Genomic DNA, 15,832 nt, shown 5'->3' on the forward strand with positions numbered 1-15,832 from the left:
AGAATTAAAACTTGATTTTGCTCCTTTCAAGGAGCAGGAATTCACTGCTGTGATTCATTCATCTGTAACAGCTTTAAAAACAGTAGTCCATGTATGAGTACAGGATGCAGAGACATAAGCTGCTGTCAGAGCATACACTTGGTACGGCTCTTGTCAGACCTGCTCTGCTGCAGTTTTAGACCAGGTATTTCTATCAGGAAGCAACTTTGTTCAGCCAAGCTCCTTCCTTAACTTTCCCCTAATTCTTGCCATCAGCGAAGAGATACTGATAACTTAGTACTTTCTTGCTGAAATGAGCAACTGGGGCTTTGTCTATTTGCTGCTCCAGTTTTAAACCAGTGGCAGGATAAAGCAGTGTGTCACTATTCTTGAAAGCCCTTTTTCTTGGCTCTACCCCCTGCAGCACCATCCACACTGAGGTTTTAGTTTTCACAAAGAGAATCAACTGTTTATTCTTCACTAGAATACAGTGTAATTCTTCTCTCAGGAGCAATCCTTTGCCCATTCAGGATAACTACCTTAAAAAAAACCTTCAAGCTTGCTATACAAGCTGAGACCAACAGCACAATGCTGTGAGGGCCAGTTAATGGTCTTCCCAGGCCTCTCGTTGGCTTTACAGTGCTCTGTTCTGCCTGAACTTCAACTTACTCTCTCACAGAGCAGCAGCAACACTTCATAATCACCACTTTTGCTCAGGGATTATCAGAATACAAACAGCTTTAATGTCAGCCATTTATTAGACACAGTCTCCAGCTGCACAGAGTGTAGTTTAATATTTACAGTCTACAGCCTGTCCCAAAACACCTAAAGGATGAGCAGTAACACCACAGGCAATGAGTGTTGTATTACTTGCAGTGTTTACAGGTGGAGTAAACTTGGTATTTAAGTAGTTCATTCAAGTTAGTGGGAAAGGAATTAAATCTGGCACAGGGTCAAGTCACAGGAGGCCCAAGTGAAGTCTTGTTCAAGCTGTCAGTCTTCTGGTACCTCAGTGGTGCTGTTTAAGAAGGCAGGAGCCAGTGCCAGCAGGTGGTGGTGTGGAAGAGGTTCTACCTTGCTCCAACGAGGATGTGTCCTGCCAAGCAGGTCCTGTTCCAGAATGCTGAGTGCTCAGTAGTACTGCAGCACCTCCCAGAAGCTGTCCCTTCAGTACTGCATTCCTCAAAGAAAGCTCTTGGTGTCTCAGCAGTGGTTGCTCCCAGTTTTCCCCATGGAAGGCAAGAGGGACAGCTACTCACGGTCACTGTCGCTGTCACTATCACTGCTGTCGCTGTCCCACTTGATACTCTCCAGTGTCTTCCTGCCATGTACAACAGTTCAGTGATCAGTCAGCAGTTATGACTTCTGCTTGAAAAGGGATCCCAAACCAGGGCAAACCCACGCCAAAGGGAATATTATGGGCTGGCTGATGCCTACGGTCCTCAAAGGACAGGTCCACCCAGCATTTACTGGAAGCACACCCAGCTCCTCTTGAAATAGCAGCCTACTTCAGTTACCCTCAAAGTGCTGGGACAGCTGCTGGGCTTATATTTATTCATTCCCTTGGACCCGACCACTGGCTCCGAACTGTAGTCCCACAAGGCTCAGCCCATCATTTAAGCTCAGCTGCAGCAGCTCAGCAGTGGTGGCCTCAGAACCTGCATGTGCAGGGCCATTCTATACCACTCCCCTGCTTTTACTAGGCTGGAGCAGTGCCTTAAGCAGCCAGACCCAGCTAGGAAAAGACTGACAAAGAATAATAGGTCTGAGTGATGAGATATGACTAACCCCATCATGGAGAGTTTCCTCCCCTCCTAGGTGGGTGGATACAACATGGAATCAGAAACTGAGGGGCCATTTTAGTCCCAGAGTTAACAGCACATCATTCTGTGCTCTCTGATCCCTTGTCAGAGCAGCCATTCTGCAGGAATTATCCCTCCAACACCTTGTCTACTCTACCCCCTCAGCAGTAACGTGAAAAATTCCAACTTACTTCTGTGTTTCAGAGAGTTCAAATTCCTCCTCTGTTCTGCATTTAAGCCTCTGAGATGCAGGAAGGCCAAGGGATGCTGCCAGCTTCACCAGCTCAATTGCCTCATCTGGGCAATTGGTTTGTTTAGCACAGGTCCAGAACTCATCCATTACTTTGTCACTGCAAAGGGAAAGGCAAACAGTGACTGTTCACAGGGTCATGGGAGAGGAGGCCATTACCTTACAGCCTGTGCTTTAGAGAGGGAGAGGAGGTGCCATTTTCAAATCACTCAACCAGTCCAACTCTGCTCCCACCAGAATTTCACCCATCTTCACCTTGTACCAATGTGGTGAGTTTGGGAACTCTTGTCCCAGCAGAAAAGGGCAGGCACAGAGTGCCACAAGGTGTGTGGCCTTTGCTAACACATACCTTCGTGGTGTTTGCTTGGGCAAACTCCAATTTCTTATTTGAAAAAAAAAAACAAACCACCCAAACAAACCACATTACTGTCCCTTAGAAGTTCTGTTCTACTTCAAACAGATGTTTACCCCCAAAATCCTGAGACAAGCAAACTGCTGTAGCCTAACAGAGTTCCATGTGAGATTTAGGATTTGACTTGATAAACTTGTCCTCAGAAATCCTCTGAAGCACCTGTGCTTGGTTAAGAGCATATTGGAATTTTTCTGAGACAGGGGAAAACATATGTCCTCAGGAGTCCTGCTCAGACTGATCTGTACTGCTGAGTTCACCAGTGTCACTGCCCTCCATGGCCCAGAGCTTCAGTTAATGACATCTCAAGGACCAAGCACTTAACCCCCTCCCTACCTATGCATTTTCAACATGTTTTGAGACAGAAATGTCTTGGAATATATCCATTGGATAAACAGATATTGGATAAACAGCCATGCTCACAGGGACAGACACATACACTCGTGTTTTGGGAGTAAATGGATCACTACTGTCAGTTATAACTGGAGGTTGGACCAGATGACCTTTACAGGTCCCTTCCAACCCCAACTATTCCTTGATTCTATAACAGAAATCAAACCAAAGGGGAAACTCAGTACCTGAAGAACCTAATAGTACTTACGTAGGAATCCTATTGATCTGCTGGAAATGCTTCATCATGTTCCTATTCAAAAGAAAACAATCATTAAAAAGACCTACATAACGTAGGAACAGATATTCAATTTCTAGAATAAGCACCTGTTGAAACACAGGTAAACTCAAATTCATGGAACAACCTTCCCCACAGATCTGAATGCCATGTCATGGTCTCACAAATGCAATCTGTACCAGCTAACACAATTAGTTCAACACAAAATATCTTAAACTACTGCATGAAAACATAGAAAGTGTTGCTGGTGGCAAGTTTACTTTCAAATGTTACATATTTGTAGAAGGGTACTTGCCACTTCTGTGTTTCAAATGAATCAGTGCAAAGGGAACATCTGTATTTAACAGAAAATAGCTCAGAACCTTAAATTCAAGTTCAGAGCATGCAGGACAGTAAATGGAGAATTCTAAAAACAGTCTCTTTAGAATTTTAATGAGGGTTAATTCTAATTAAAAATTAGTTTAATTAAACTAATTCATATCTTTAGCAGTTTGAATTCCGAAGAATTCTAAGAAACCAGAAGATGGTAAACTGTAAGCAATCAGCAGTGCTCAGGGAAGTGATAATCAAACCATAACCAGCTGAATGAGGCTCCACACCAGTTACTATGTTAACTTTTAAACCTAATTTTTAAGACAGACAACTGTAACTTGGTGCCAAGAATGAACAATACCATTAAGAAAAAACCCCACCTACATTCCCAGTAGGATTCATCCCCTCCCTTTGTCTGCACTAGGCAATCAGAGTTAGGTTTTGATTTTTGTGATTAAGCCTTAAGTGCCAGGGAGCCAAGAGCTCATGACAGCCCAGACGTACCAGGCATCCTGGGTCCTCCCAGCCCTGGAAAACAGCACAACAACACTGCCCAGAGCACTGCCTGTCCATTCCAACGGGACCTGCTCCCTCCCAGCTGGCTCATGGAGAGCTTTGATGTCTTCAGCACACTTGGCAAATGCCAGCTGAATCTGTGAAAAGATTGTGCTATTAATCCCCAGAGCTCTAGAGTTAACATAACCTTTTCAGTGCAATTTCTCCTGCAGCTTCTACAGGTTTGCTCCATAAGTGATTTAAATTTGTGAGTTAACAGCAATTACTCTTGGCAGGAAAATCTCACTTCTGTCAGGACAACTGTCCCCACTAGCCAAGCTCCAAGGTGGCTTTGCAGGGACAGCTGTGCTTGGAAAACTCTGCAGAACACATGTGTCTTTTAACACTCTTCAGTCAGTTACTGCGATAAAATCCTTGGCAAAAATCCCTGAATTCTGTCATGTGCTTCCCCAGAGACATGGCTGCCCGGGCTGCATTACTTTTCCAAACCCTAGTAAGGAAGTGATCCTGCTCTGTGTTAACTTGAGATTTCTCTACAGGTTGAAGACAATTCAAAGGGTTTAGCAGGCCTGAATAAGCTCACACGGATCTGTAAATCTGCAGTGGCTTCTGCACTGGAACTGGACCCCTAGGACTGACCAGGGACAATACTACAACATTTATGTACACAGAAACAGGGAAACATCTCTGCTGTTTTCACTGAACTTCCCTGCTGGTTTTGGCTGGGATGGAACTAAATTTCTTCATAGTTTCTTCTTTATTTCTCTGGGACTGTGTTTTGGGTTTGGAATGAAAAGCATGTTAGGGTGTTTTTGTTACTACTGAGCAGTGCTAACACAGCAAAGGCCTTCTCTGCTCCCTCACCCCACCCCACCAGTGAGTGGGCTGGGGGTGCACAGGGAGCTGGGAGGGGACACAGCTGGGACAGCTGACCCCAAATGACCCAATGGATATTCCATACCATGGTATCTCATGCTCAGCAGATAAAAGCTGGAGAAAGGAGGAAGTGGGATACATTAGGAGTGATGGCATTTCTCCTTCCAAGTAACCATCACACATGAGCTTTTCAGCCCTGTTGTCCTGAGGATGGCTAAACACCTGCCTGTGATGGGAGGTGGTGAATGAACTCCTTGAGTTTTTGCACTTTTCCTGTCCCAGTTGTCTCCACTATCCCACTAGGGAGGAGTGAGCAAGCAGCTGTGTGGTGCTCAGCTGTTCACCATAGCAGCTTCCTTACCTCATCAGGGTGCTCATCCCTGCTCATCAAAGACAAGAACTCTTCCAGCAGCTCCTGTCTCCTGCTAAACCCCAACTGTTTCACATCTGTTTAGAGAAAGACACTAGTTAGGTGTGACCAGTAGCTCCTGTTCCAACTGCTGATAGTGTGGTCAGTACAATTAACACATTTAATGAGGCAAAGAGCCATTCTCTGTGACTGAGTGGGTCACATATTATTTCCCTTTCCCCTCACTATTGGGTCCTAAAGGTCCTGTGCAGCAAGTACATGAACCAAAGAGACTTCTTCCTTTCCCTGTTGGCCTCAAGATTCCTGGGAGCCAGACCACCTGGGTGCTGCCTTGCTAATGGCCTTCCAGGTCCCTGGCACTGGCCAACCTGGCTATGACCCTGTCACAGAACAGGGAAGGAAACAGCAACAGAGCATTGTCTGTAAAATCAAGAAGCTACCAGTCCTAAGAGGGAACATAGACCTGAACTGCTGCTGGACAGTGAGACTCACAACCCCTGTAGCCAGGGAGACCTCCACTACAAATTAGTGCTATCACCATTCTGCCAAGGATGCCTACAAGAACCTGTCTGTCCCCTCAGTGTTGGTGACAGTCAGATCTTTTCTGTGTGCTAAGCGTGCATCAGCATTCTTGTCTCCTCTTCTTAAGGGGCAAAGAACAGGCAAATAATTTAGACAAGTTAAACCTAGTTAAACCTGGGCTGTTGGCTATGGTACTACTCTCTGTAAGCATTCAGCTTTCCAAGACACTGACACTTCACTGTGACACAGCCATGATCTCTCCCATAGTCTGTGCTATTGGTTCTGCCTTTCATACAACAACCTCGTGGCTATTCTGAGCTATGGGAAATTTCCAAACTAGCTCCCACTTTGCATCACTCCTGACATTTCTCACATAAACTGCCTATGTAGCCATGTGGCTGTCACTAACCTTCCCAGACTGAAGAGATCATATCCAACTGGTTGGCTGCATCCAGTGCTTGAAGGAGGTCCAATATATTTTTAGGAGTTGGGTAGAAGAGCTGATGAAGGAAGAGAATCATTTCAGTCACCTGTAACTGCCCTGTTTCCCCGCACTACAGCTCTGAAGCTCAGCACGCACTTACCGAAGGTGACATTTGTCTGTACCACTTCAACACAACCTCAATTTGCTCCATCATACACAACAATGAAAAGAATTTTGACCTGGAGGAGAGGAAAAACATCCTCAATTCAGTAATGGTTACATCAATCAAACCATACAGAAGCACCAGAATTATGGTGCACTGATTAGATTTGTGTTGCAGATCAGGGAAATTCCACTGTGTGATTGCAATACTCCATACGATCAGAAAACATGAACATTTTTTTATCAGAGAACTTAATGCTTACACCAGGCAATTGGCAGAATTAACTAGAAGTTAGACCACTACATTTTAACATCTCGAAACAAATACAATCTCCCTGCCTGACACCAGGTTTGAGGTATCTGAGTTTGTCTCAAATGAAACCTCTGGTTAAGAAGCCCTTTAAGAACTGAACTAAATTCACCTTGTTACTTGTGCAGTTCACAAGACCAGCCTGGGCCCCCGACCCCATACACTGACTAGGAAAAACATCCCCACACTAAGAACTTAATTAATTTCCCTTGATTTATTCACAGGCAAAATAAGGTACAATCATATAAATCATTCCACCCCTGAAACTGCATCTTTTTTTGATGATTTTTCATTCATTTACTGAAGCTTCTCTAGTTCCAATGCCTAAGTAGTCCTCAAATCAGTATGTTCCAAGTGCTTAATTACATTCCATGACTGCAGCACTTAATGACATTGGTCAAGGCATTTCAGATGCCACAATTACAGTGTCAAATGGTGGAACCACATGGGAGCTTTGTGCCTAAATCCACCTGCTGCACTGCAGCCTCTCACTGACACCATGCAGAGCACTAGGCCTAACCTGTTGTTTGGTGTTACCTCCTGAGCTGCCATCCTATGTGTGCAGCAGGACTGTAGGAAATCCAACTGGTTGGTATAGTTGCTGGATGGGTATTGAGATAAACTGATGCTCCAAGACACCGGACTTCAGTTTGAAGGCCACAAACTGAAAATAAACCACTGTTCTTAAGAGGGACCTAATTCCCAAACTGCACACACAGTAACCAGCTGGTGTTCAGTGTTCACATCCTAGTTTGTATTCAAGCTGACAATACACAAGATGCTGAATATAAGCTGCCCTTCACTTACCAGTAGCCATTTAACCGATCCATGTCCAAGAATTTCCAGTTGTCTCCCTTCTCCATTGCCTTATTTAACCTATAGGCAAGCTTGATGTCCTTAAGATCACAGCACTGCAACAAACCAGTTAAGACTTTCAAGCAATCCAACATAACACTCCATAACCCTCTAAGACTCACTTTCAAAGGTACATGCGTATACCCCAGGCACGCAAGTTATCAATTTGGAAGGCATCAAGCAAAGAACTGCAGAATTATAGAGGAAAGTGACATGAAATGATGAACATGGGTGAAAAAAGGGAGATATTAGAGCTAAACCTTGTATGAGAGGGTGGAAAATTCACAGGTCATTCTTAAACAGCTGAAGGGCTCAAAGGAATTCTGATGACAGGAAGAGACACTTACCGTTTGCATAGCGGTGGTAAAAAAGCTGGCTGAAAGGGAGAAAATGATATCTGTTAGCTTCAAACTTTCAAGGAGGTAGAGAGGACAGATAAGTTCAATTACAAAGCTGAATCTGTAGCTCAGTTTGACAAGGCAGCAGGATCTTCATTTTCTAAGTAGAAACTTTGGTGTGGCATGAGTTGGGTGTTTATTATACCCTTCTGGCAACAGCTTGGAGCAGAGCAAGAAACAGTGTAACATACATAGCAGGACAAACAAAAGGAGGTGTACAACATTCTATTTCCAGGATTCCTTCCAAAGACAAAAAACCACGCTGGTAGGATTACCTAATATGCTACTGCAACATAACATCTCCTAACCTTTGTCCTTCAAACGGCCTAAATCTACCAAGGCCTCACTGGCATCCCATGGCACGTGCTGCAATGGCTTCTTCATCCTGTCCCATACAGGAATGTCAGCTAATAGAGTAGTTTCCAACATCTTGTTAATGCCACCTTGCCTACAGACCCCTCCTTTGCCAGACTCAGCTTCACATGGAAGCTCCATCTGCTTCCAAGCACACAGAAAGGCTTATGAACATCCTAGGGCAAAGCTGTGTGCATAGAGATGGCAGGAAGAGACAGTGATGTGTGGGATGTACAGGGTCTTATCCCTCCTGCAGACCCACCTTCAGTTTTCCATGAGGTTTTATTTCATGAAACTTCCTGAAAAGGATTAGGAAGAACCAGAATAGGAACTCATAGCACACTACAACACAAATCTGCTGTTTACCAGCTGTATCATTTAACAAAGCTGTTGGCAGATGTGTCTCCTTAAATTAATCTTCTAAACAGCCTTGGGGTTTCTTTTATTGTGTGGGGCTCAAACACTCATTCATGTGGGTAACACTCTTACTTCTCACAGAAGCCAATGCACATCACAATTCCTGGAACTGGGATTTGTCCTTCTTTGTCTCCAAAGAGCATGAGAAGCACTGAGAGAAGTAAGGAGCATGCATTTTTTCTATCTGAGTCAAACTACCCAAAATTCAAATGTACCTTTTCCCCCAAGCACAATCAATGTAGACTGCCAGATATATCGAAGTCCTTACCATCATCGGGGTCCTGGGGAGTGAAACTCCTGTTTTCCACATCATCTAACACCTCAGAGATGATGCCTGATGAGTGAAGGTCAACTGCAAAGAAACAGGCAACAACACATCTCAGTTGTGCTAAGCACTGCCTTAGTGAAGAGCATCAGCTGCAAGTATAATATGGAAATGGAAACAAGCGACACCATTTCAAACAAACGTCATGATTCCCGTGGTGCTCCACAACAGCTGCAATTTTATTTGCTCTAAAATTTGCCCCCCTATTGTCAATTTCCACAGCACAACAGAGCAGATTCAGATAGATAAGTGCTTTCTAGCAAGGAATCAAACAGGCCTGGAAGCCTTTCTGTTAGAAGGCTGCACTTAGAAAAGCAAAGCATTTCACAAACAAATTAAAGAGGAAGAAAAAAAAATCTACAACCAAACCCAGAGAGACTCCAGAGCAGTTCCTCCCAATTTGTTAAAACACAAGGACTGCAATTATACTACTGTGCCTATTCTCTTTCCATAGACAAAAATCTGTGGGCAGGGGAATCTTGAACAACAAAACTCCTGCCTTTTAGCACAGCTATTTTTCAGGACAGCTCCAACGAACTGTTGCAGAAAAACTGTGTAATTTCTTCCCTCTGGGTAGCAAAGTCTATGAAATCACATGCCTTATAGTCAGATCAAGCCCCCACAGAGACTGAGTAGTATGTGCTCCCTGTAAGAGGTTATCATCCTCTGTGGCTTTTTCTTCACTCCAGCAGTATCAAACTGCACAGGTAGCACTAAGAGGTTGTCTTTTAATTCACCCATCACATTTGGAAAGCATTTAGAGCAGATGCTAAGAGACATTCATGAACAAGCTGATATTGTACATACCACCTCTATAAAATATATAGAGAAGATGATTGTATGTAGCCAGGCTGGGCTCTGAAAAGCAAGAACACAGGAATTACTTTGACATTCTTGGCTGAGCTTTATGCCAGAGCTCAAATTCACAGTCCCTGCCTTCCCAGTCAGGCAGCATGCACAAATTTACTCTGATTTCTCACCCTGTCCACCCTAATGCTGGACCAGAGATGCTATCTGAGTGCACCACCAGCCAGAACATCACATTTCTATGGAGTGAGCAGTCAAGCTTCCCTGCTCTAAATTAGACCCAAAAATACTTCGTAGCTAGTTTCCCTTCTGACCATCAACGTATCGATGCCCATCAACAAGCATGTTACTGGGGCAAAGCAGACTCCACGAGATGTAAGATCAAATTGTGCAGCTATTCCCTGTTTTTGCAATATTTAATTAAAATAAAAAACCACATTCTAGATGAAAAGCTTTGGGTGGGCTTGTGAGGTACAGCTTCCCTGCCACTAGGAATCACCATGTTGTGTGCTGCTGAACTCAAGTTAACTATTCTGGTGGTGGCACTGGAATATAACCACCATTCCCATTCTCTCACCTATATCAAGTGCTTCCATTTCCTTCAGTACCAATACAGACACACTTCTGCCCACACCACCACATCTTCTCAAAGTCTTCAGTACAGCATTAAAAGTTAGCAGATTTGGTTGCACTTCCTGTTGGGCCATGTGAGTCAGGAAGTCCTTAAATAAACAAAATCCATGAATCCCTTAGTGCTTCACATTCACAGTTATGGATCACAGTTCAGCTTTCATACATGCACTTCCCTCTACCTAACCCTTCTCACCCCCTTCAAGTGAACAACTCTACCTCAACTGATCACGTATTAAGGGAGTACTAAGTTTTAACTACTTTGACCAAAACCCAAGGCCACAACGTTGCATCAGATTAGACCTTGGAGAATGGTGTCTAGAACATCAATGAAATATTTATAGTTAGATACTGTTTTTCCTTACTGATGTTATGTCATTAAATCTAGACCCTCTAATGCTAACCCCTCAAAATTCCATTTCTATCACAGCACCATGAATTACAAATCAAAGAGTTTCTATCTAAAACAGTTTGTTTTATATCTCAGCATAATTTCCCTGATTACTTTCTGTCCAGGCAGTTCTTGAATCAGGTTATGTCCTAATGAAGCAAACCAATCTGCGAGGACAATGTTGAATTTGTACATTTGCCACTCCTCAATAGTTAGCTTTTACATTCAAACCAGTGTATTTCCTTTGCAGCAGAGATCAGTATCTTGGGACAATGTTCTTGCTTTTAGTCTTCTGACAACTGCAAAACTTTACTGATGAAACAGACCTACACCCTACACTCTTACCTTTTTCCCACCTCTTCTGTGCTGCCCTCCTTACCTTGGCTAATTCCCATCTTTCTGCGAACCTCTCCTTTAAATATGGGACTGCTCCAATCAGAGCATTGAAGGTGTGCACATCAGCTGGAAAATGTAAGATAATCCATTACAACTGACAGTTCCAGTCTACAGAAAACATTTTGTTCTAACATGGCTCAGATTTTGGCAAAGTCTCATGCAAACCTGTTTCCAGTGAGCCAACCACATGCCAGCTGCACCAAAATGACCAGTTTGCATTCAGCTCCCATGATCTAGCTGAGGTCCGTACCCCTGCGCCAATCATCACTGCCATGGAACAAACATTCACGTACCCAACACAGGGCTTCTGTTACTTAGAAGACCAAAAAGCAAAACCAGGAGACACTTACCCTTGTGCCTTTCATTCAGCAAGTCTATGTACATGTCATAAGCTTTAGAAGAAGCTCCATGCTGCAAAAACAACAGAAATGAACAACCTCTATGTGTGAGAATTCACAAGCTGAAAAAAGTCCCAAGCACTGAAGGAGAACTTTACCTTCACCATCCCACGGATCATTGTGCAATAGGAGTGTGCATTTCTCTCTGGCATTATCTTAAATATCCTTTCAGCATGGTTGTTCTCCCTAGAATCAAGGAACAAGATGAATGTTAAAGAACCCAATAAAAGATACTTTTAGGAAAATGATTCAACCTGCAGAACAAAGTAAGGGGCTGTGTCCCCCAGGACTGACAGTCACACTTGTCATACTTTGAGCTATTCTACAATCCCCAGATTTCCATCCACATTTTAAAAGATTAGCAAACACAGGTTTATTTAACAAGTAACAGCTATGAATATAGGCTGCTAAAAGGACTTGAAATCTATTTTACAACATCAATGCTTGTGCACAACCCACTGAATACAGGAACACTGGCAGCTTTTTATACCTCCATCTAGGGCCTGATGTCTGTGGACCTCTTTGGAATTGTCTCTTTGGAGCATTCTGCTCTGAAGCATTCACCTGTAGGAATTTTTGCAGAAATAAGTTTCTCAGGGTTCTAAATTATGATTAAACATCAAATGACATGATTTGGTAACAACACTCAAGTTCAGTAGCATGGACCTAAGGTGGTTTAAGTCATTTAAGCACAGCTCAGCAGAACTAATCTAAGACAGAGTTCCAGCTACTAAGTTCAGCGTTATGGAAACTACTGCTGCTACTAGGTCATCCACAGGATTTTGGTAACTGTCATAACTCCTGGGAATGCTGACTGCATCTGACCCACCTCACACCATCTGCCAGGCAGACAGTCACAATACAAAAAACTTGACATTACCTTGATATACTCCTGCTATGTATTAAATAAATAAAAGATGAACAGGCTTTGTGTACCTCTGATTCTTCCAAATCCTCTTTTCCTTCTTCCTCTTTTTCCAGAGCAGATTCTCCATCTCCATAGAAGCATAACAAATCTAAAAGGCTGTTTGTGGTCTCCAGAGATACAGGGGTACCTTTAGAAAACGAGGATGTATGGCAGTCACAGTGAAAATAAAGCACACATCATTCTACAGTTGGATCAGAAAACTTTGGGACACCCCAGTTACACTCCTTTACTCTCTTTCAACACAAATACATTCTCCACCAGATCTGTAAACCCTGAGTGTGACACCAACACTGCCACAAACCCATTCATAACAGGAGACAATTCTAACCCTGAATTAGAGTATCCATGTTAGTACTGAAGCCACTGTAAGGGGAGCATTTTCCTGATCAAGTGGGAGAGGGAAATGGCAGCTGGCAGCCAGAACTGTGAAGCAGCACAAGCCCAAAGCAACATCTGCAATTTCTAGTGCTTTTCATCACTACTCCTAGGATACTCCATGCTGTGAAGACCACTTTGTGTGTTTCACTTTCTGTGCAACAGATCTAAAACCTAAAAAAGGATTTCATCAGCTTCCTGTTCAAGAAACCATTTGTTCTCCTTATCACCAATGCGACAGGTCAGACAAGCAGTGGCCAAGATTGGACTACTCTCCAATAATTCCAGAGAATCACTTCACCAGAGCAGAGTCAATTGTGAAAGGCAGCAACACAGTCACAAAACTGCCTCCATAGCCTGTGCCAGCTACTGAAATATTTTTGGCACAATTTAAGCAGAGCTCCACCACAGAATGTGGCAGGTGATCACATACCTGCTTGTACAAGCTGATCAAACATATCCACAGACTCTTTCACCCTTCTGAGCTGGATACGCTCCTTTAGAGCTTCCTCACTCACCCCTTCAGTCTGAGGGGTAAGAGACTCAGGCATCAAGCACTAAAAGCAAAGAAGAAGAATAAGCCATGAGCTCAAACCTTCTCTAAACCATCACTAAAGCACCACCCAAACATCCTGACTTCATCCAGGACACAGTTTCGATAAACCTCCTGGCAGTGCCAGCCCAACAACATCAGTCCTTTGGTGATGAAAGACCACACACCCTCATCTCTCACTTTCATGCCATTAAGCTGACAAGTAAACAACACTGCTTTTCATTTAAGGAACCTCATGTGACACTGAATTCCCAAGGAAACATGTTCACTGCAGAAACACAATGGCAATACAGTACTGCTTTCATACTGTCTGCAAAACAGTTAACAAAATCATCCTTTTATGTTAGTTTCAGGCCAGTCTGACAGTTGATTTCACTGACATCACACAAGTACAATAAGAACAAAAAGCAAAAAGCTTACTGGTACATTGGGCTCTGCAAAAGTCTTGTCAAAGTATTGAGGAAAGTTCTTAATGATGTATTTTGCAGCATTTCTCCCAGACTCCTTTGACAACGAATACAGACGCTGCATAGAGGTAAGAGAGAACAAGATGAAGAAACACAATTACAAGGCTGAGAGTGAGAAGGAACATTTTCTGTAACACTGAGCATTCTGATGGGATGAAATTAAACTCATGCTTTGTTTTCAACTCTTAGAAAAAATAAAGGCAACATACCAGATAACATTCTGGTATTCATGCCAGTGTATGAACACCTGTTCTTTAAATGTGCCTATAGTTTACTTCCTTGTTACTCAAAGGACAAAGCCCTGTACCAGATGTTTGAAATGCTGTACTACTACCTCAAGCTCACAAGTATCTCTCTGTTTAGAGACAGGAGAAAATTCTGAAAGAAATCTGATACTCCATTTACTTTTGCAATCAAAACTAGGCTCCAATTAGAAAAGAGTTGTCATAGCCTACATAAAGGGAGGGATGGGGGAAGCTATAAGGGATTTGAAAGGAAATACTTACAGAATTGGCTGCATTTCTTGGCATAAGGAAAGGGTCATCCTGGAACATATAATGAGCAGCAGTAGGATCCTGTAGAGAACAGAACCCAGGACAGCAATGTTTACAGTTATGCAGACAGGCATATCACACTGCCTCACTGAATTTAAGGCACAATGAGAACTTCTATCATAATCACCCCCTGATGCCCATTTCACCCAAGTTGTTCTTGTTCAAAAAAGTTTAGACTGTTTGGAAATAGATTCAAAAGCATTTCTACTACATACACACACAAGCCAACACAGTGGCCACAAAAGGATCCTTACTGTAACACAGCAAGCAGGAAGTGCCCTGCTGCACAGCAAGTGAGACCCCAACTGTCTTGGGGGAGCTGAAGGGACTTGCAGGAGCAGATTCAACTCCCAGAATTCAGGACAGACAGGATTAAAAAATGGCATCACAGCATTTACAGTTGTTGCCCAGCAAGAGTAGACACCTACTGCACTTCACAAAGCTTCCTTTCTGGACTGAGACTGGGGAGGAGCAGTCTGGATTGGCAAACTGAACTGGTAAAGGAACTTGCTCCCAATGTTAGCAAGAGTCTTATCAGAGTATTGCAGCTTTTACTGGAAGCTGCAGCTCTCTCTTAGCACGAGAATGAGGCTTTAAGAACACAGCAAAATTGCTGAGCAAAAGTGAAAATCCCATAAAAAAACCCCGATGTAAAAGTCCCACCTTCCATTTTTGGCCAAAGTAGAAACAAGAGCCTCCAGAACACAAGGCTATTGCTTGAGATGGACAACCTGAACATGACCAATGAACTACTCACCCTGTTCACAGTAGAAGCCAATGTCTGAAGCACTGCCAATTTATCCCTAAACACAAAGGAGCTTCGATTAATCCTAATTAATTTACTATTTGATTAATCCTAATTAATTGTATTCTACACATTACATTGTATGAGGAACAAGCACAGGTTTATCATGGTCTGTAAGGATATTAAGTTTGAGAAATAAAGCTTTTGCTGCACTTAAAAAATAATCCTTTTCACAAAGGTAGGGAAAATTCAACTCCATAAATAGTCCTTACAACTCTGGCTGTGTTTCAAGCAAACAAGGAAAGGCCAGTGAGAGTATTTGGGTGAAGGTGATCTTCCTTTAGGTTTACAGGCAGACACAATTTGTTCATGAACTCAGTCCTGTAATTCCATCTTCAGTGCTTCTAACGAAACAGGTTTTGTTCAGCTGCATAATTTCTAAGCAGGATTTATTCAGCTATCAATGGACAAGTTTAATTTTGCTGGAAGAAACACACCCACATTTGAAAGGCCAAATGAACTAAAATACAGACTTCTAACATATGTGATCTTTTACAAAGAAACAAAATTGTGCTGAACTATGCAGATCTTACAGCTGTTTTTAAAAGGAAGGACAGGAATGGAGTGTGCATGGTCTACACAGAGAGTAAGAGTCAAGGATATTCCCAGGGCTCCCGGT

General features: G+C 43.0%; 1 protein-coding gene across 1 annotated transcript in view; it reads right to left on the reverse strand.

The window, feature by feature from the left end:
* Positions 1 to 1,064: 1,064 nt before the first annotated feature.
* Positions 1,065 to 15,832, reverse strand: part of PTCD3 (pentatricopeptide repeat domain 3) — a gene marked incomplete at its 5' end in the record, with an annotated part of 16,324 nt that continues 1,556 nt past the window's right edge. The window contains 21 exons of the mRNA XM_009077883.1: positions 1,065 to 1,300; positions 1,973 to 2,131; positions 3,042 to 3,083; positions 3,885 to 4,033; positions 5,134 to 5,219; positions 6,074 to 6,164; positions 6,249 to 6,327; positions 7,368 to 7,471; positions 7,763 to 7,791; positions 8,853 to 8,936; positions 9,717 to 9,767; positions 10,294 to 10,438; positions 11,117 to 11,199; positions 11,484 to 11,544; positions 11,630 to 11,717; positions 12,022 to 12,095; positions 12,468 to 12,586; positions 13,268 to 13,391; positions 13,808 to 13,912; positions 14,361 to 14,429; positions 15,166 to 15,211. Coding sequence (XP_009076131.1) covers positions 1,231 to 1,300; positions 1,973 to 2,131; positions 3,042 to 3,083; positions 3,885 to 4,033; positions 5,134 to 5,219; positions 6,074 to 6,164; positions 6,249 to 6,327; positions 7,368 to 7,471; positions 7,763 to 7,791; positions 8,853 to 8,936; positions 9,717 to 9,767; positions 10,294 to 10,438; positions 11,117 to 11,199; positions 11,484 to 11,544; positions 11,630 to 11,717; positions 12,022 to 12,095; positions 12,468 to 12,586; positions 13,268 to 13,391; positions 13,808 to 13,912; positions 14,361 to 14,429; positions 15,166 to 15,211 — 1,858 coding nt within the window. The remainder of the gene's footprint in view (positions 1,301 to 1,972; positions 2,132 to 3,041; positions 3,084 to 3,884; positions 4,034 to 5,133; positions 5,220 to 6,073; positions 6,165 to 6,248; positions 6,328 to 7,367; positions 7,472 to 7,762; positions 7,792 to 8,852; positions 8,937 to 9,716; positions 9,768 to 10,293; positions 10,439 to 11,116; positions 11,200 to 11,483; positions 11,545 to 11,629; positions 11,718 to 12,021; positions 12,096 to 12,467; positions 12,587 to 13,267; positions 13,392 to 13,807; positions 13,913 to 14,360; positions 14,430 to 15,165; positions 15,212 to 15,832) is intronic.

This window comes from Acanthisitta chloris, unplaced genomic scaffold (genome assembly GCF_000695815.1).
Source record: "Acanthisitta chloris isolate BGI_N310 unplaced genomic scaffold, ASM69581v1 scaffold8167, whole genome shotgun sequence".
In the NCBI taxonomy this organism is placed as follows: Eukaryota; Metazoa; Chordata; class Aves; order Passeriformes; family Acanthisittidae; genus Acanthisitta; species Acanthisitta chloris.